Genomic DNA, 21,976 nt, shown 5'->3' on the forward strand with positions numbered 1-21,976 from the left:
CCTGCTTTTCTAAATGAAAATCTCATGCTCACCCTCAGAATTGCTTCATTAATTACAACCTCCCCCCCCATCACTGAAGTCCAATTAACTGGTGTGTAGGAACTTGGGAAATAGGTCTTAAACAGTAAAGCTCTGCATGCTCACGACCTGACTAGTGCTGAACTGACATCATGTTATTGATACTTTAGTGCACTTTTAATTCACTTTTTTGACATGATATTGCACAGCAGCTTTTCAGGGAAGCTTTGAACGAGAACAGCCAATAGAACAGGTAGGTTTAAAGAGAGCATAGAGCTGGGCTCGAGACGAATAGAAGAGTGATCAGGAATCAGAGCCTTCTGGAACAGAAATAGCATCACCGCGTGAGCCAAGTGCCAAACCATCATGATTTCTGAATGGTTGAGCAACAGTTCATTGAGTTCATCAGAATTTTGCTGTCAGTTAAAAACTTTTATTTTCTGTTCAGCCCTTTGCCCTCATTAAGCTCTGTAAGTGTTTGAAAAGTACGTAACATTTAAATTAATTCAGTGCCCTGCCAGTGATTACAGCCATAATGGGAAAGATAATCTGAGGACGATACAAAGATAATTTAACTGTTGTCCCCCCACCTCCACCCAAGGAAGATGTAGCAGCCAAACTAAACCAAAACCAAAACAATTGCTGCTGCTGGCGACACTACAGATTTGATCTACTTGCACGACGTGCCCTCACTCCAACAATGATTGCTCCAAAAGTCAAGCATATGCATTCGATCCTTTATTAGCAACTAGCTAACATCTAATCTTGAAGCAAAGAAACGTAAAAGTACCCAAGTGCAAGTGAAGGGTAATTGAGCAGTCATCAAAAGATACAACATACACTGGTCTGCTACTACAAACTGCGATGAACAAAGCAAGGATACGTGACTTATTCCCTTCATTTTTACCACGTCCCCACTCATGTAACTAGTTACCATAATTAACGCGTAACACAGAACACAGTAGAGATAGAGAACAAATGCATGGCTCCTACAGAAAGTTAACGTTCATCTCCTCCCAAGTCAGATATCACCAGTCTAATTTTTACACTGCAACTTCAGTACTATTATAAAATGGAAAATGCTCATAGCATGCTAAATGTATCTTTGTGCAGAGCCTACAAATGTTATTTGATTCTATTACAGTTTAAGATTATCTAAAAATTGTTTGAGGGAGCATTTTATAATGCATTAGGTTTTAATATGATTACCCTATGGGTAGTTTCTGTGCCAGTACAAGATATGACACAAAATTGCTATGTATCTGCACTTGTGAAAGAGTCGCAAGGTCACTTTGCTGAAGCAGATTATACAGTATACATCATTGAACTGACAGCCTTCTTCTTAAAAACATTTACCCCAAGAACTTCACCCAAATGTTGTCATAAACAGAAAATGCTGTGAGCCTATGCATACAACATGCACACAGTTCCATTTTAAAAGAATGATTCTCTTTATGTTGTCACAATGCAGAGGCACCAGCTGAACATTATTTGTCTGCCGATTTGGTTTTAAACAACATGAGATTGCTTTTTTAAGCTTGAGGCATACACTACATCCATCCTGCCCCCACTGTCTTGGAGGAAAATAAAACTCCTTCCAAGTGAGCATCTAAACTAACAGTTAGCAATAAATAATTGATTAGAAATCACAATTTACAGAAGGGAAACAAGTAAATAGGCAAACAAGTTTCAAATATTAATTGGAAACAAGAATGTTTCTTTCTATTCTACGTATGTTTGCCTATTGTGACCAGGATCATAAATTCAAGGCGACTTGTGGTTTTTTTTACTTTCTGCTATGATTAAAGTTTTATAATTACCACAACAGGGCATCACTAAGCTATAATTAATCGCTGATTTCTGATTAAATATCCCATCATAATTGTGCACAACCATCAGATTCAAATTTAATATCTACCAACTGTACATTTCCCACAGCATAGTGAATTGATTACAAGCTTGGCCTTCTCACAGTTAATGGGGTCAATAGTTCAGGTGTAATTATTTCCCCAGAAAGAGGTCGAGTTAGAACCATTTTAAGAGAAAAACGGTCATATTTAAACTACTATTCTCATAGGCATGTATGCATGCACACTCTTTGTATCACAGTAATGGTGAGAAATAGTCATGTCTGCTTCCTCACCTCCCTCCCCCACCATTCCCCTCCATCGCTTGTGGTGAAAGCGATGATGGACCAGGACACAGAGAGAGAGAGAGAGTTGCCCCATCGACAGCAGAGTGAAAAGTAATCACGTACCTAATGATAACCTTAGTTACTCTTACCCTAACTGTTGTACTTCATGTCCTTACCCACCCTCAGGATCTTCATCTGTCGCATATGATTCTCGGCAGCAGGATGCTCACTGATGCCAAGTCATCGAGACCTCATGCCTACTGTCTTCCGGTTCTGCTACTTGCACCTTGTTGGACTCAAGTAAAGAGAGGTAGCTAGGTCTTCACCTGGTGACTCAACTGCTCTAAGGATCAGAAGCAGATGCCGGAAACAGGCTTTTCCAGAAACCATAAAGTCTGACACTGCAGGACTGTACAAACACTTGCTAATGCACGTGCAGAGTGAAGAACAATGGTGACAGAGTTGGGATACCCGAGCTGCACTGAGTACTCTTGCAGAGATGGAGGAGTCCTTCTCCTGCACGAGTGGGGTGACACTGACAATGATGTTCTCGTGCCCGGACACAGAACTGGCTGGCTGTTATGAGCACCAAATGAGGACATGCATGTCCTCAATCAAGGTCTACAACCCAGGAATGCTGAAATTCTGGAATAAACAGAAATTGTTGGAGGCACTCAGATGGTAACACGCAACACCAACATTTGAAGTTGCAGACCTTCTATTAGAACCATTCGAACAGGTAACCAATCTAAATCTTACACGTTCAACCCCTGCTGCTGTACATTTCAGAGCACAGCAAATGTGATATCAAATGTCTCCAAGCACACTGACATATCTGAAATGAATATTTGACATATTGATGGCTTACTCAACACTGAAACTGTGTGTAATAAACATTCTCGGCCTCACTGGTTGTGTCCTACATAGTTATTACCTGGCCAGAGTGTCCTTCATCTCCAAGCAGCTCGTCAGTAGGTCAGCTCCAAGGTGTGAAAAGATCAAGGAGCAGTGAAGGATGAAGGTAGCATGGCAGACCATGGTCCCTGGCAATGCTATTCCAGTTCACTGATGTCTCTGCTTGTACGCCTGCTGTACAAGGACCTAAAGTCCAAAGAAAATTTATTTCTGGATGCTCAGGGTCAGCCTTGTTTGCCGGGCCTCCAGTGAACGATATCCTTCATTTTTACAGAGCAAATCAGAGTCATAAATCCAATTGTGACTCAAATTTGATTGCTCCTTTAACAAGCAACGTTGCTGTAACTGTCTTCCTAAGTCAACAATCAGTTCTTTCTGCACTGACATACAGCTGATTGAAAAACCCTTCAAACACCCAGGAATGATCCTGAACTGTGGTGACTTGGGTTAAGTATGACCACCAGATCAAACACGTAGCAGGCCTTGTTGCAATAGACCGCTAAGGCCTGTCATCACCAGGCGCAAATTTGAGTTTCCCAAAGGCTCTGAAAATCCCTCTTCTTTGTGCAGCCAAATAGTGAGAAGAACCTTATATGCAGAAGAGTGATATTTGAATAGTTAAGTGACAATTTCATGACTTAACCTCCAAACTATTCCTAGAATGTAAAACACAGGCCAAAGCCAGGATGTTATTTCCTTGAAATAGTCTAACACGAATGAGCACTAAATCTTCAGATATGACAATATTATGCTTGAAGCACAGGCAGTTTGAAAATACACATAAGGAAAAACTAGCCAGCTCAATGTCTAAGCTTACCTTTCCCACCATGAGGAGCACAACCAATTCAATCAACTGATTTCAATATGACAGCATCAGACTTGCTGTAAACAATTAATTTATTTTCCCGCCAAGGTTTTGTTTTGTACTAAGGATATCTGTTTGTATGCACCTTGACTCACAGTACAGTGTGAACATCTCGCATTTTTAAGATGACTCTTTCTCAGTTTGTTCCATTATTACACCAAAAGATCTACACAGCTCATAACTTATTTAATTATCCATGAAAAACAACTATGTTGTGAATCGGCAGTGAAGCAATAGGATCATACAAACAGCTGGATTCCCCAATCAGTTAACAGGAGATTAAAAGAAATGTTACTTTGATCATGATTCTTGTCCTGTTTTCTTTTCCTAAAACAATTATTTATACTCGTGGGCACGATGTCAGTTCAAGTAAAACTTCCTTATAATTCGGCTAGTTGACAATGTTTATGTTTATCCTTAAAGTTGGTCAAATGGTGGTGCAAACTCAAGATTGTAACTCTTGGCATATGCCATTGCTAGTGAAGCTGACACAAACTTCGAAAGGGATTTAACCCAGAAATCAATGTTGTTCAGTGATGCAGCCTTTCTCCAAGGATTGCACTGTTTTGCAGTCATTTGCACTGAAATCAAAGGAAATAAATTTGAACTGACAATAACTCCAGGCACTTACAAACATGTCCTGGTACAATATACCCTGAAAAAAACGACTTTCTTGCATGAAGTCTGAGAGTTTTAAAAATGCCTGCTAAGGCTAAGTATATGGCCAGAAATGATTGTTTTATATGGGTAGAATGTAATCTTTGACATTAATATTTCACAATGTTATGCAACAAATTAAAAATTTTACTCATAACCATTACGTTTCCACTTTTACCATAATAGCACATGAACCTGCCAATATGTATTCCACTTGGTAAAATGTTTAAAATATTTTCTAAACATTGTGCTTGTAAATCCTAGTTCACTTTCTGTGAATATCTTTCAGATTTTAGCTATCTTTTAAAGCTGACCTCTGATAACAACCAATATCAGAAGGGAGAATTTTGTCTCAAAGATCACTCAATCTTTGTGTCAGCTTACTTTGAGGTCAAGGACAAGATTTTGCTTGACTGCTCTCAAGGGTGTCTGAGGAATAGCAAATACCAGGTGCAGGAAGTAATGTGACAGATTTCTTGTAAATCAAAGCTCAGAAAATGTTAAAAAATACTGTTTTATGCTACCAGGAATGCAATGATGAAGAAAATTTCATATAATTGGTTTTACCGCAGTTAACGCAGTCAAGTTCAGTTGTATCCTGAATTTGGATAGTGAGTGAATAATTATTTTGTGTGAAACTCCATGTTTATAAACAGTATACTTATGACTCTATTATGCCAAGTGAGCAGAAATTGTTCTCATACAATAAGAAAACAACAATTAATTATAAACTGCTTTTCAAAGCTTTGGTAAAATGTTTGCTTTTCTATCAAATGCTTATAGAGTCATAGAGAAGTACTGCACAGAAACAGGCCCTTCGGTCCAGTCATTCTGAAACCATTGAAACTGTCTACTCCCATTGGCCTGCATCAGGACCATGGCCCTCCATACCCCTATCAGTTAAGATGGTGGATAAGGATTAAAAGAACTACTACTACGTCGACTCAGGCCTAGGGGGCCGCCGTCGGGCAAAAGGAAAAAAAGGATTAAAAGGACGTCCATTTCAATGCCATCCATGCAATCTGCCTCAAGAAATGCGGGAAAGCTATTATTCCATCCTGGGAGTAATCAATGTTCATTCCCACTTGCTCACAGAACTTGACAAAAAAATGGATTAAGAAATTAAATGTCTGCAGAAACAGATCTGAGAAAGAAAGAATTTAAGAATTCAGTGTCCTGACACTTTGTTGCAATGTAGCTTCTTAGCTAAAGTTAGACTGCTTTAAGTTAAAATAGATGCAAACTGAGAAGATAAAAATCAGGAGATGTAAAACGCCTTGCCCTCTAGAGAGAGTTTTAATTTGTGATCTTCTGTGTCTTTTTTTGCACTCTGAAGTCTACATTATTAGGTTTTTCAAGCCAAACCTTTTGGTTAGGATAAAGATACTTTATTTGGACTTCAAGATAACTTAGCATAAAAGATAATAGTTTACTGCTTTAAATTAAAGTAAGAAGCTGAGAATCAAAAGCTACAAATTTTTCACATATCATCGCCATGACATAATTTTCAAAGTTGCTCTTTTGCCACTAAAATTAAAGGAACTTCAAAGACTAAAGAAAGTGCAGATTTTCAGAAATAGTCCAGAAGCTGAACTTTGTGCTTGACAGTACTTCCCTTAGCATCTGGGAAAGATTACAGCACATGAGGAAGCTCTTTAGTTCTTACAATTTGTTCCTAATTAATTACTCACAAGAACCTTCACATCATATTTCCTATGGAATTTGACTACTTTCTTGGGAAAAGTGCAGGATCTCCTCCTGGTTATTAAATGACCAACAAAAAGTCAGTAGATTACCTAGACAAACAGCCATAAGTCACATGAAAAGTCACATGCAAACATAGCAGTGTTCATAATATTAAATATTCCTAAACTGCAACATCAGGAACAGTGTAGATTTTCAAAATGAAATAAGAGTTGTTATGCTAATTGTGCTATTTTTTCAGTTCAAATTCTGGAAATTTCAAAGTACATTGAGTAGAATGCTCAATAAATAAACAACAAGCTGCACTTACTATCAAATCATCCCCATCTTTGGATTCCGGTTAACTGGGACACATCAGGATCACTACATGAAGGTTTGTTTAAGCAGCTGCCCCAATTAGCCAAAGTTTTATGGAAATAGTTGTAAAGGTGTAAAAAAAAGACAAACTGAGTAACAAATTATGTTCAGTGAATAGTTTTCAAATAGTGTCAGTGGCGAGTTTGTATTCAAAAGCAATGATTTTTGTCACTGATAGTTGGCAAGAAATAAACAGCACGACAATTCCAGACTGTTTTGCTCACTGTGGTTTCAAGCATTCAGGCTTGGAGATGCCAGAAACGGCTGGGAGTGAAAATGAAACCATTTCACTACTTCAACGATTTTGGAACTGTGAAGAATTCAAAGATTATAATGAAAATGAAGATTTGGAGGATATAATCACTGAAGCATTGTAGGAAGGCAGTCCTAGATATCTAGGACTTGTGTACTAGGTGTCTGCACTGATTTTGTTCATTTACAGTCATTCAAAAAAACTCAGTAGTGTACACCCGATGAATTTCTCTGCCAATAACTATTAGGAAAAAATACACAGTTTTATAGTTTTATGGGAGTACCACTGAGAGCGTCCTGACAGCTGAGAGGTTCATAGTGGTCTCCCTACCATCTATCAAAGCATCCTCTTTGACTTTCTACCATCAGGCAGGAGACTACAATACATACAAAAACAAGAACAGTCATGATGAGAAACAGTAACTTCCCCCGGGCCATTAGGCTTCTGAACTCACTGCCGCATTGCATTCAAAGTGTCACTGGTTAATCTGTTCCACATTTTAAAATGTTTAATATTAATATACTTAAGTCTGTCATTTGTGCGTGATTCATCTGTAGGTTTTATCCTTAACTTAATAAATTATTGTGTGATAAGTGTACTACTGTGCCTTACACCTTGGTTTGGAGAAAAGTTGCCTCGTTTCTATGTCCATTATATGGTTATGGTTAAATGACAGTAAACCACTTGACTTCACTTGATATTGTTAATTTATCAAGTGGTACCCTTGTACGTGGTACCCTTGTCACGTGACTGGGGTTGAAGCTATACTGGACTTGAGGTAATGGTCTTGTGATGGTGGAGTGACGCCATTTTCCCGCCAGTAGAGATCATGTGACAGGTTTTTTTTTACACAGGGTATAAGAGGAGGACCCCTCCCTGTGAGGTGGGGCAGTTCATGGCTGGATTTGCCATGCTGACTTCATGCCACCGCGTGATTTAATGTGATGACGCAGTTTAGTTGAAAGATGAAGTTTTATCTAATGCCTAAAGTTTAAAAGGTCATTGCCAGCAGTTTCTTTACAATACTGCTAGTTAAGAATCAGTGGAGAGTGAAGATCAGAGTTCAGGAGTTAAAGATCGAGGAGAATCGAATTTCGACGGTGAAACAGGTTCGACCTTGTTTGATCCTTATTCGGAAGGATTTCGTTGACTATTCTCGTGTTAATCTCTGGGAAATACCAGAAAAAATTGAGAATAGTGTGGAAGAGAAGGTCAGTGCCTTTAAGCCGTTACGTTTCATAAAATTCTTCGTGGGAAGAGTTCGACTTTGGAAACTGAAGAAAAACGACGTGAAAGAGAATTTAAATCGTCTTAAAAAGTCTCTCCTTCTTAAATGGACTGTGAGCATTTTGAACTTTTGGCAATACCACTTTAAAGAACTGTTTTTGCAACATCGCTTTAAGAACTGTTGAAGCTGCCGCACAGCAGCTGATTTCCGGTTACGTCAGTGATTTGTTTACTTTTGGGGGGGTTTGTTTTCAGTGTTTAATAAACGTGTTATTTGTTATAAAAACCCTTGCCTAACTCACATATATTTATTGTTGCCTGAATACGTAACACATTCAAATACATAATTTGTTACTCAGTTTGCTTCTTTACTCCTTTAACTATTTCCATGAAACTGGCTAATTGAAGCAGCCTCTTAATTGGGCCAAAATGTACTGGTAACCATGTGTCTCAATTTATTGAAATCCATTGTATTTAAATGAAATACAGAGCAATTTAAAATACTACCAATTGTGACAGAGTACTATAAATCTGTGAATATGTTCCTAATAGTTATCTACAGAGTGTACAGAGTGTTCTTTCATTGACTATAAATGAACAAAATCAGCACATCTAGTGCAGATAATGGACTGCCTTCATACATTATCAACTATTGCATCATCCAAATCTTCATTTTCATTGAGATATTCAAGATGACCAATAAGTCAAAGTGCATTTATATCAAAGAATGTATGAATTATACACCTTGAGATTTGTTTGCTTGCAGACAGCCACAAATAAAGAAACCTGAAGATTCCCAATTAAAAAAAGACCATAACCACTGTGCAGAGAAAGAGGAAAAAAACACGCATGCAAATAATAGATACAAACAACAGCATTCTGAACCGATTTGAGTGCTTAGATCCACTCGCCGGAGCAGGTGAAGTATTAGGCCCAAGCCTCGATCTCAAGTTCATTATATAGTGCAGCAAAAGCGTCATGAAACTCACAGCAACAGCAGCCACTGGAGAGAGGAATGAGCACTGCGGAAGAGCAAACACTATCAGCCCAACCCTCACCTCCACACTCGGGCATACCAGTCTATCTGGGCCGGAGTTTAAATTGTCTGAGTATCAAGTAGTGCCTCACTCTAGGACCCAGGCCCCAGCACCGCATGACACTGTTCTCGATTTCACCAAACTGGCTCACTGCTCGGAGCAATCCAACCGCACACCCTGGTTAGGTGGACAGGTAACAAAACTCTTCTGCATCGACTCCTCTCCAAATTGTTCACTCCGATACTGACAGCGATACCAGCTCCATTTGCAAACATCTTGAATTTGCTGTGTTCCAGCTTTGTGGTACACCAGTATGGCTCATTCTTCAAATCATCTTCGCCTCCATTTCCTCCTTCATTGTTTGTGGTCGACTACAATTTTCTTCAGAAATGAAGTTATTAGTAATGTTTTTAGTTATATTTCTTGCCTTCTGATCTACTAGTAAGCTGTCACACAACTCAGTAACATCATCTTAAACTAGGAGACACCTTCAAATTCAAAGGTTCATTTATTATCAAAGTATACAACTCTGAAACTCTTCTTCTCCAGATAGCCATGGAACCAAGAAAGAAAGGAACGGCAGCACAGTCATCAACCCCCAAATCCCTTCTCACCGCACACAAAAAATGAACAAAAACAGAACAGGCACATTGACCCCCAAATCCCCCTCCCCCATACACAAAAAAACCCAAGAAAGATTGGGTAAAAATATGGAATACAAAAAAAAATCCACAGTCCAAAGTCCACATCCAAAACACAGAAAACCTGGGCAACATTCTCCCTCTCCATAGCAGAGCGATCTCACTGGCGATAAAAAGGCAGTCTCCCCTCTATGACAGAAGAGCCATCCCCCAGCAATAAGACGGCAAGCAGCCGACATTTCAATCTCCCTTGTCGCTTTAATCAGGGTCAAACATCAATTCCATTTTATAGTTCTTAAATTGCTTAAGTAGTGAAATCATTTTATTTTCACTGTTGGCCATTTCTGCCATCTTCAAACCTGAATGCTGAAACCACATTTGCTCTTGCAGTAAATTGTCTTCCTGCTTATTTCTCGCCAACTATCAGTGACAAAGATCACTGCTTTTGGACAGATACACACGTGACACTAGCAGAACTGTGTGACCAGAATTCCAACAAGTAGCAAAAGTGCATGGTTAACAAGACTCACACAAGGCTTTTAAATGTATTAAGTTGGTAATTAAAACAAACAAGTAATATAACATCACGTAATTTCAATTATGTAAATGAATGCAACTTTTTTTTTAAAGAAAAGTTTACACAAAAACCCATACCTCTTTTGAATAAGATAGTCCTCAAGTATATCTAAGCACCGCACCATCTGAGAGAAGATAAGAACTTTGTGACCCCCTGCTTTCATCTTTGGAAGCAGCTTGTCTATTAAGACCAGTTTACCAGCTGACTGGATCATTGCTTGTAGATGAAAATGTGGAACAGTTGGATTATGGATCTCTCTGAACTCTCCAAGTATCTTTTCTTCAGCACCTGGCATCAAAGGGAACATTTATGACACTAGTGGATAAAAAACTATTCATTTCAATCAAATAAATATTAATTTAATATCTAATTAAATAAATATCTTATTTCTTGCAATTCATATGCATAGGAGAGGGTTAGAGGGCTCTGGACTAAATCACAGGGCAATACAGTTAGCATGGACAAATTGTATGACTCCATGACTCTAATTTATAGCTGATTAGGTCAGCTCAAGTGGACTGGAGAAGGTTTCTAAGGCTAAACATTCAAATATCAGATTTTAATATCACTCTGGATTTAGATTACAAGTTATCCTACTAATTAAATTATTATGCCCAACAAATAAAACACTTCACAGAATGGAATAGCTCTATTGTCATGAGAATTTTTAATTTAATCAAAGATGATGTTTTTTGGTTCTAGGAGAACACAGACTGGATGAGAATGAGGCACATGCATACATGTCAGTTAAGTCCTTCTATATTGTACTTCCTATGATTTTCTGAAAACATCCTGCAAACTTTATTTGAACAGTGTTAGGAAATCCATACTTCTGATAGCAGCATGTCTGTGCAATAATTTTAAGTATTTTTGGAATTCACAAAAGGCAAAATGACCTATCAAAAATTATTTCCCAATTTTTCTCCCTCAACAACTCCAATATACAACATTTCAGATGAAGTACAGTGGACTTCAGTTAATTGGGCATTGGTTAATCGGGGTAACTAATCATTTGAAACAACTCTTCAAGAACAAAAAACTAATCGAGAAAATAACCGGGATTTCCCTTGTTTATTTGGGACTCTATACTGCTTAACTGGGACAGGAGACTGTGGCTTAACAGTTTCAAACTAGCGTCAGTTGCGTATGCTTGTGTTATGCTATTCATTAAGGCCGACCAATTCTGAATTAAAAAGCACTGATTTTTGACACTGCTTTATTCAGGAAGGCAACAATAGGCAGTCCATTATCTGTACCAGATGTCTGCACTGATCTTGTTCATTTGCAGTAAAAAAAAATGAAAGTGTACCCTGTATGAATGTCTCTGTCAATAACTATTAGGAACTAATCCACAGTTTTATAGTACTGCAGTAATATTGGCACTGTCATAATTTGTTGTGTATTCCATTTAAATACATAATTTGTTACTCAGTTAAATGCTAGTTTGTCATTTTAAAAAATATTTTCATGAAATTTTGGCTAATTGGGCCAAAATATACTAGTCCCGCTGTGTCCCAATTAAAAGGAATCCACTGCACCTCAAAAAAGAACACTCAAAATCATTGTTTGAAATACCTCTTAAAAATGTTTGGTAAAAAAAAGGTTAGAAAGCCAAGCTTGGCTGTTGAGCTATAAATTAAGATAGCATAATGAGCTTTGATAAATTGGCTTGCTTTAAACTCAGTTATTGATCCCTTTCAATGCCTCTGCAAGAGATACACTGTTAGATTTGTATCAATCTAAGAGTGCCCCAATATTCAGAGAAAAGCAAACCAATTAAGATTTTCTACAGAAATGTAAAAATAGAACATTTTCACTGCCAAGTGAATATTTTCAATGCCAAGAGCAAAAGTGAAAATACTCCATCTTCAAACTAGATAAAACACATTTCTTGGAAATCTATGCAACACACACAAAATGCTGGAGGGACTCAGCAGGCCAGGTAGCATCAATGGAAAAGTGCCAACAGTCGACCTTTCATCAGTCTTGATAAAGGGTCTCGGTCCCAAATGTCAACTGTTTACTCATTTCCTTCTATGCTGCCTGGCCTGCTGAGTCCCTCCAACATTTTCTGTGTGCTGCTTGGATTTCCAGCATCTGCAGATTTTCTCTTCTTTGTATCCTGGATTTCTATTCCCTTCTCAATGTTTATCCCAGGCACATATAAAATCCTGCCTGAGGAACTAAACAAAACAGCTTTAGTTTTCTAATGTTTATCGCACAGAGAAATAAATACTTGCTTGTTGCCAAATCAACTTATAATGCAACTTAGTGCCATTTTAGAGATTAAATGGGCAAAGATTAGACTGGCAATAAGAAGACATTCACTTTCAAAATGACAAAGCATTTTATGGCACTATATTATGGTAGTAACATGTTGACAGTAACTGGCTGGGATTCAGGGAAATTCTATTTGAAGCTCCTTAAGGGAAAATGTTTCTGTTAAATTAACAAGAGTAATAAAACCCAGCATTTTCTGTTGTGTAGGAACATTAATTAAAGCAATTGTTTCAGGGAGGTAGTCAGATAATTACCTTTTATAAGGTAGGGGTGATTACAGCACTTTCTGAGCTCCATCATTGTGTTTACGAGATTTGGCACATTTGCCTGTCCAGCTCCTTTGGATAGAAAAGTAAAGTTTCTTTCCAGGATTGCACGATAATATTTCTTTTGAATATTAGTTAGTTCTACTTCAATGATAGTCTCCTCTTTAGGAGCCAGCTTCTTCTCCACATCCTCCTTTAAACGCCGCAGCATCATGGGCTTTAATATTGCCTGAAGCTTTTGCACCTAGAAAGAACAGACAGACAGACAGACATACTTTATTGATCCCGAGGGAAATTGGGTTTTGTTACAGTTGCACCAACAAGAATAGCGTAGAAATATAGCAATATAAAACCATAAATAATTAAATAATAATAGGTAAATTATGCCAAGTGGAAATAAGTCCAGGACCAGCCTACTGGCTCAGGGTGTCTGACACTCTGAGGGAGGAGTTGTAAAGTTTGATGGCCACAGGCAGGAATGACTTCCTATGATGCTCAGTGTTGCATCTCGGTGGAATGAGTCTCTGGCTGAACGTACTCCTGTGCCTAACCAGTACATTATAGAGTGGATGGGAGACATTGTCCAAGATGGCATGCAACTTGGACAGCATCCTCTTTTCAGACACCACCGTCAGAGAGTCCAGTTCCACCCCCACAACATCACTAGCCTTACGAAGGAGTTTGTTGATTCTGTTCGTGTCTGCTACCCTCAGCCTGCTGCCTCAGCACACCACAGCAAACATGATAGCAATACATACTAAATCATACATTTGGTCATGTTTGTCTTCTATTAATTGCATGGACTGGGATGGATACATGCTACCACCTGAGAGGCATGCAATGGTATCAAAGGTACTTGAAGAGCACTCAGACATGTTGATGACTGGGGACAGAAATTTGGGAGACATACGGATCTTCTTAATGTAGCAGTTAATTCTGAAAGAGGACTGCTTCTCCAGCTTTATTCTAGTAAACGAGTGAAGTGACCTCTTCCCATCCCTCTTGCCCACCAATGAACTGCCTGTGCAATAAATTTTTAAGAGATTTGTTCCAGTATGATGAATTATTTATGTTATTGTCACTCACTCTGCTTAATGTGGGATACAAATTTAATTTTTATATTACATTACTTCATGATATTCATGATAAGTCTGTGTCTCTAGTCTGGTAATGCTTACAGACTGAGTCATACAGGAAGTTTATTTTGCTGTCTTCCAAATCCAAGCATGCAAGTCAAATCTAGAGGGTATGTTTCAAAAACGGTGGTCTGGCAATGCAGGGAAGTTGATAAAATTTTCTAATAAAGCAGTGGGATGCAAGTACACCAAGCTATCAGAAAGCAAGATGTCAGCTGGCCTTTATCATTAAGGTTTTGAAACAGGGAAAGTAGTATTGGTGAATTTGTTTTGGTGAGATCGCATTAGGAATACAGCATGCAGCTTTCATCTCCATATCTGAGGAATGACATTCTGGCATTGGAATCAGGACAATGCAGTAATCCCTGAGATAAGGATTTGTTCAATGAAGAACAACTGAAGATGATAAACCTGCACCCACTGGGATTTACAGAATGAGAACTGATCACACGGAGACACAGATTCCGAAAGCAACTGACAGAGCAGACACCAAGGGGCTGTTTCATCTAGTTGGAGAATCGAGATCTAGGGAGCACGTTTCTGGCTTCACTTGTTAATCTGGACCATTAGCTCTATTTCTCTCTCCATCAATGCTGATTTCTATTTTTAAATCAGTTCACTGCTATTAATCAGCATCAGAATTATTGCAAATTTAAATATACATCACAATTTAAATATAATTTAAAAAACAAGTCATTTTTCTTCTACCTGTGCTTCACTCTTTAGATCTCCAAATTCCTGCATGAATGTGTTTTCTGATGAGAAACGTTGAGGCTCCAGGAAGTGAAGCAAGCTGAATAGTTCCTCCACTGTGTTCTGTAATGGGGTTCCTGTCAGAAGCACCTTATGTTCCTAGGTTGAAATAGATGGGTTTGTACTTTATCATTCAAGTTTCTAAAGTCATATGTAGAGAAAAATCAATCTAGCTACCCCTTTCCTTTTGTTTTAGAGTAGAAATTCAGAAGAAATCCACTGAGAAGGAATATGAAGGGCCTTCTCCAAAATTTAATGTTACTTTTGGTCTTTGACACATTGACTTAATGAGTACAATCCTAATCAAAGGAGTTATTTGCTAAAAAAAGGGACTATTATTTTAGTTCTTCTGTTATCACAATAATGCATTCAAAGCTAATGACCTAAATAAACTCTTCAATAGCCACTTTACATGACAAAGATAGACAACTGATCTCTCAATTTGCCTCACCTTAGTCCTGCCCTTTATTTGTTTACCTGCACTGTACATTCTTTGCAGATGTAATACTATACTCTGCAACCTGTTCTTGATGTACTTATGCCTGGAATGATCTGATTGGAAGTCACACAAACAAAAGCTCCTTTCTGCATCCCATTACTCGTGACATTAATAGTCCGATTACCCAAACTGATTCCATCATCAAAAGAATTGTGGAGTGACAGTAGCAGTGATCTAACAAAAACATACTGACAGTTCCTTTTATGCGTCTAAACTTATTATCTTTAAAATGCTAATACTAATAAACTATTCATGGGAATTGTAAGGAACTACTTGAATGTCTTAATCACAGTACTAGCTACAAAAGGCACTGATGCCATTGATGTCATTTATTACATTAATTCAACTGCTTGTTCAATAATCAGCAGAAAGAAAAGCAAAATAATTATAAAACATCACAGGAATAAACTAAATTGCACAGGGTCTAGACCAGGATCAAGTTTATTTTAACTGGATTTCAACTGTAACATCCATCCTCAATTATATTAAATAATATGCTACAGCTTTTCACCTAATTTTATAAACACACCAGATTCATGAGTTTCAGTCCTTCCAGTAGTTTGCAGTTTTTATTTTTCAGTCTGTGAGCTTCATCAATGATCACACAACGCCACTCAATTACGTTCAGCTCCGGACAGCCACCCAGGATCATCTCAAAAGTAGTTATCATGGCGTTAAATCTGTAAGTACCCCGAAGGATCCGGCCCTAGGGATTGAAAGCAAAAATTTTTTTAAAAATTAAGAAACCTACATCCTGTTTTCACACTAAAACTGTTCTCCTTTACAAGTTTGGTGAAGCTGTAATTGAAATCAAAGTGATCATTTAAATTATATCCCCCTCCTCAAGAAAGGATAAGCTACAGTAAGCTCTTTAAAAAAAAGGTGTGAAGCAAATGTAGAGTTTTTGGAGAATTCTACTAAATGGGCAGCAAAGAAAATACAGACAACTTCAAAAGAAAACATTAATTGAATTTAACAATTGCAGGTAATTGCCGTCTCCGTTAATGTCAGAACTGTCCTACTCCTGTTGATTATCGCCGACATGAACTCCTTTTTGTCCTCTTTTCATTTACACGAATGATTTGCTGGATACTTCCTATGGTTCTGACCCACATTTCACAGCTTTAACTGTGCCTTTTGATTGTCACTCTAATTTCCTCATTGACCTGTTAACTAAATAGCCTCTGACATAGCAATCCAAGCCTTCCCTGTTCAAAATAATATTCTATTTTTCCCAATCATTCTTCCCCTATCCCTCTCTGCAGAATACAACTAACTTGTTTTCTCTCATCACAGTTCTGATAGAAGGTCTTCAACCTGTAATCTTTACTCCTGGGGTATTTATTGCCCCTTTACGCCCGCCGGTGGCACTCAGGCCAGCAAAGAAGGTCCTCCATCTGCCTGTCCTTGGCCATTCAAATGTAGAAGGATTCTGTTGCTGTTTCCGTAACAGGGTTGTTAACCCTGAGCTGAACCCCTGAACCTGGAGGACTGGTGGACCACTCTTAGTCTGACCTCTATCCTCTGACCTATTTGAAATGGGTGTCCCTACCAGGAGCCAAAGAATAAAGGCCTGACTCCAGCCAACGTATCTCATTGCGGCACACAAGTTTCCAAATCAGGGAAGGAGGATCCAGGAGTTCACAATCTTTTTTTCATGCCATACACCCCTACCATTAACTGAGGGGTCCACGTACCCAAGGTTAGGAAGCCCTGCTTTACCCTGTTCCCTACCCCACAGCTGCTACCTGCCTTGCTGAATGCTAGCATTTTCTGTTTATCTTTGAGTTGTAGCATTAAAGCCTTTGTATGAACTACCAGGCACTGGTACCACATGTCATTACACTACAGCTTCAATTCCAATGGTAAAACTACAAAATGCTCATTTTTATTTACATATTTTTCCATCCGCACAAGTTCTGATGGCAAAGACCTTAAATACTCTCATATTTGTGATTTTAGTTTTCAAATGATTAATAATTGATGAATAACAGAACCTTGCCATTGTGAGCTAGAAGTGTGAATCAGCTATACGGTAAAACTCCTTTTATATTTCCTCATCTTCTGGTTCGACCACTGTTATCATAACTCTACAATGAATGTTTTTTTTAAGTTGTGGACTTTCAGCAAGGGGCAACTAATCTTTGAACTATGTACAAAGGACCGGATCCGTAACTAGGTTTACGACGATTAACAAAATTTATATAGTTGGGCAAGAATCCTCAATAGATGCATTAATAAAGTTGACTGTATAATAGTTCGAAACAAAATGAGCAAGCACCAAAGTTAAACTAAGAGATGTCTCGGATTTTCAACATCCTTCTTGCGTATGGGGGGGGGGGGTGGTTGAAACACAATTCAAAATAAAAATGATTAATTTCTAGAGAATGGAACCAAATTAACATACTGGGCATGTATTTCACACCTGGCTCATGAAGTATTTTTGAATCCTTGTTTATGTTCTACCATAACACAGGATGAATTTCCAACTTAGAATCCACAAGCTTGGACAACAAAAGGTGCTTTTGGTCCTTGGCCTCCTTCCATGATGGCCGTGTTGAGAATAGTAGCAACTCTCAGGGAGACTGTCACTGGATCAGTGACATAGTGGTTTATTCTTCTAGTCACTACACTGGGATGAGGTTCATTTCAGTCATCTAAGGTGGACAACCTATTAATCAGGCTGATGAAGTTCCAGAGGTGACAAGCCTAAAAACTGCTATTAAAATGGCAGGTGAGAAATGATGGCACATGTTCAAATTCATGACAAAATGCCACAATGTTTGATGCTGAAGAAATGACTTTAAAATAAAGTTTAAAAATCACCGTGTAAGCTCACTGGTTTTCTGTTGTAGCTGCCCACTTAATGATGATGAAATTTTGTCAACTGGGCAATTAAACAGAAAAATCAAGAGGTTTCCATCTGACCCTCCGGTTGTAATAGTTGGAAGTTATATTAAGATAACAAATTGATAAACTTTCATCTCTCTATCAATCTATCTTTGCATATTTTATTACCTCTATTTTAATTACACAACAGATTTACTATTTTTGTGCTTTTATTTCTAAAAAAAAAAAATTCTTCAATCTGATTGATAGAGGAGATGCAGTCATTTTCCTTTATCACTTGGGTTGTACATACCATGTAGTTGGCAACGCGCCTTTTCTATCTTGCCTATACATTAGTGGCATCTGGTTATGGGAAGAGAGCAGGAGATAGGGTTGAGAGGAAAAATAAATCAACCATGATCAAATGGCGGTCACTCGATGGACTGAGTGGCTTAATTCTGCCTCTTTGTTTTATGATTTTAACTGCAATGCAAAAATGTTAAGTGACCAAAAAAAAACTGAAAACTGCTGGACTTCTACAGCAACTTTTAATTTATTTCCAACATAAAAACTGTACTGTCAATGATGCTGTCAATTATTTGAATTATCATAGTCTTGTGGTAAAGTCTGAAACAATACGTGACTATTGCATATGGAGGCTAATTAGGATGCACATTAATGTCAAACAGGTTAATTGACAACTGTAAATCGCCCCTAGTGCAGAGGGATGTCATGAGAACGATTGGGATGAGATAACTTGGATGTGAGAGAAAAGAATGGGATTAGTGTAGATGGATGCCTGACAGTCTATGTGGAATTAATGGGCCAAGGGCCTCTTTCCTTGTCGTATTACTGTAATATTTCATTCCTTCAGTCAGTTACAAAGCAGCTCTATTTAACTTCAACATGCTCAGAATGGTTGCTTGTTGTTCACTCCTGTAGCTGGTGGGCATATCAATGTGATACAGACAATTTTGTCAGTCCAATGAACAAGTATTCAACATCAAGCACCATTCTTAGGAGGAAAAGAACTGCTTTGGCAGATGTGTGATTTCCACTGATTTTCATAGTGGTGACAGTTTGAAGATGGCGTGCATTATCTCCTTAAGCACTCTGATAGCGTTCTAATCTGAAACAGCAACAATTCACACAACTGGCCTGTGTATTGCACTTCGTTTCCAGTGCTAAGGAACCTGCTTGTGTGACGGCAGTTCAGGAAGAGTTAAATGCTTAGGTTAGGATGTATCTTTATAAACGACAGTATAAAAAGAGCAAGCGTCAACATTAATGCTTTTTGAGACGGTGATTTAGATGCATATCATTTTTTTTTTACTGAGTTAAGTATTGTATGTAATTAGTTTTGCTACAGCAAGTGTATGGGACATTGGGAAAAAGATGAATAAAGTATCTATCTATCTATCTATCTATCTATCTATCTATCTATCTGCAACTGAGACCACAATGCAGATCAGGAAATACTCAATCCACACAGTGTCTGCACAGAGGAACAGTTAACATTTCAGGTCAATGACCTTTTTAACACAACTCTAAGAACGGAAACAGCCTAAAATGCTAATTGTGTTTGGTCTTTCCACAGACACTGCCTAACCTGATTTTATCTCAGATTTCCAGTATCTGCAAGTTACTTTTCTGATTTTTCAATAACATACATCAGATTGTTTGTTAAAAAAAAAGCACCTCTTAAAATGAGTTCAGCTAACACATCAAACTGCCTGGACCAATGAACTAGACTTTCCATTATTGTTTAGGTTGGTCTGACACTGGGCCAAAACTAAGAAGAATTTGGGATAAGCTCAGGTGCACAAAAACACACCAGTGAGATGTGAAAAGTTACATTTTCAGCATTGTCTTCATTTGACCACTGAATATTAGAAAGGATGAACAATTTTTAAAAGTTCAATATCAGGCATTTTATCAGTGTTTAAAGAACAGTCCATGTTTAAAAACACTGAAGTAATTCCAAAGATGATGAATAATTAAAGAAAACCATCCAAGCTAAACAAAATTCAATGAAAAAATAGTGTGAGTGTCTAGTCAGTTTAAGATCAGCTGATGTTTTAATGAAAAGATTGTACCTCTGAGTCCCGGAAGTACATTTCATACTGCTGAATCATTTGTCTACTGATCATACTGCCATGATAAACAATGACGTTCAGGTCTGTCCATGTGCGAAATTCTCTTTCCCAGTTTGCAATTGTAGACAAAGGCGCAATGATAAGGAAAGGACCATTCAAGCCCGTCAGAGAGATTTCATCAAGGAATGTAATAGATTGGATAGTCTTGCCTAAACCCATTTCATCAGCAAGAATGCAGTTTTGCCTGGAATTGAGAAATCGTTGTTTATTACAGGTACTAAAACATAGCATATTTTACATTTTATAAAACTTTTCAGAATCTTTCCAGAATAAGCAAAATCAAGGAGGAAAAAAATTACAGTTCCCTGTGAAGTTACAATCTGGATTTTGTACTTAAAGTGATTGCAAATTATGCCGAATTGAAAACAACACTAATTTATAACTTGTGTGAATGTACTCAAATAACAATTTATTTGAATATAGAAAACTCAGCAAATCTATAGAATAGTAACTATAACATGATCAATGAAAGATCAACCAGAGTGCAGAAAGCAACAAACTGTGCAAATGCAAATATAAATAAATAGCTATAAATGAGGAAAACATGAGATAATGAGATTTTAAGTGAGATCATTGGTTGTAGGAACATTTCAATGATGGGGCAATAGTTATCCCCTCTTGTTGAAGAGCCTGATGGTTGAGGGGTAGTAACTGTTTTTGAACCTGGTGGTGTGGGTCCTGAGCCTCTTGTACCTTCTACTTGCTGATAGCAATGAGAAGAGAGCATGATCTGGGAGGTGGGGATCTCTGATGATGGATGCTGCTTTCCTATGACAGTATTTCATGCAGATGTGCTCAATGGTTGGGGCAGCTTTATCCATGACGCATTGGGCCGAATCCACTATCTTTTGTAAGATTTTCTGTTTAAAGGTATTGGTGTTTCCATACCTGGCCATAATGCCGTTAGTCAATATACTCTCCACTACAAACCTATAGAAGTTCGTCAAAGTTTTAGATGTCATTCCGAATCTCTGCAGACTCCTAAGGAAGCAGAGCCGCTGCTGTGCTTTCTGCGCAATTTCACTTGCGTGCTAGGTCTAGGACAGGTCCTCTGAAATAGTAACACCCCGGAATTTAAAGCTGCTAACCCTCTCCACCTCTGATGAGGACTGATGAGGCTCCTGGACCTCTAGTTTCCCTCTCCTAAGTCTATAATCAGTTCCTTGGTCTTGTTGATACCGAGTGAGAGATTGTTGTTAGGACACTATTCAACCAAATTATTCGATCTCCCTCCTGTATGCTGATTCATCACCACCTTTGATTCCAGCACTTCTGGACAAAAATATACGTATTTCACAAATATATGCTTACAATAGGCACTATAATTTAGACCACAAGTAAATGGAAAACTGTACAGTAAGAAATCCTCGATGTACGATATCTGTTACTCAGTGAAAATGATGCTTTGTTTGGACTTAATTTGTTAATTTTATGCTTATTACTTAAAGTGTTGTGAATAACTAATAAATCTTGTTATATATCAAAGCATGATAAATCTCTGCACAGAACTGGGAGATGAGCAAATCTATATAGAACATTGTTCAAAGCTCAAAGCAAATTTATTATCACAGTACATATGTGCCACCATATGTAACCCTGAGATTCACTGACTTGTAGGCAAACTCAAAAACTCCAGAATACAATAATAACCATAAAAGAATCAATGAAATTA

General features: G+C 38.0%; 1 protein-coding gene across 11 annotated transcripts in view; it reads right to left on the reverse strand.

Annotated features, from left to right (window-relative positions):
* The window catches only part of chd9 (chromodomain helicase DNA binding protein 9), a 268,861-nt gene that overhangs the window by 59,915 nt on the left and 186,970 nt on the right, over positions 1-21,976 (reverse strand). For all 11 annotated transcript variants that reach the window (XM_073070009.1, XM_073070007.1, XM_073070008.1 and 8 more), the window contains 5 exons: positions 20,245-20,488; positions 15,849-16,025; positions 14,776-14,919; positions 12,920-13,175; positions 10,463-10,673 (listed from right to left, as the gene is read on the reverse strand). In XM_073070009.1, coding sequence (XP_072926110.1) covers positions 10,463-10,673; positions 12,920-13,175; positions 14,776-14,919; positions 15,849-16,025; positions 20,245-20,488 — 1,032 coding nt within the window. The remainder of the gene's footprint in view (positions 1-10,462; positions 10,674-12,919; positions 13,176-14,775; positions 14,920-15,848; positions 16,026-20,244; positions 20,489-21,976) is intronic.

Source organism: Hemitrygon akajei, chromosome 17 (genome assembly GCF_048418815.1).
Source record: "Hemitrygon akajei chromosome 17, sHemAka1.3, whole genome shotgun sequence".
NCBI classification, from domain to species: Eukaryota; Metazoa; Chordata; class Chondrichthyes; order Myliobatiformes; family Dasyatidae; genus Hemitrygon; species Hemitrygon akajei.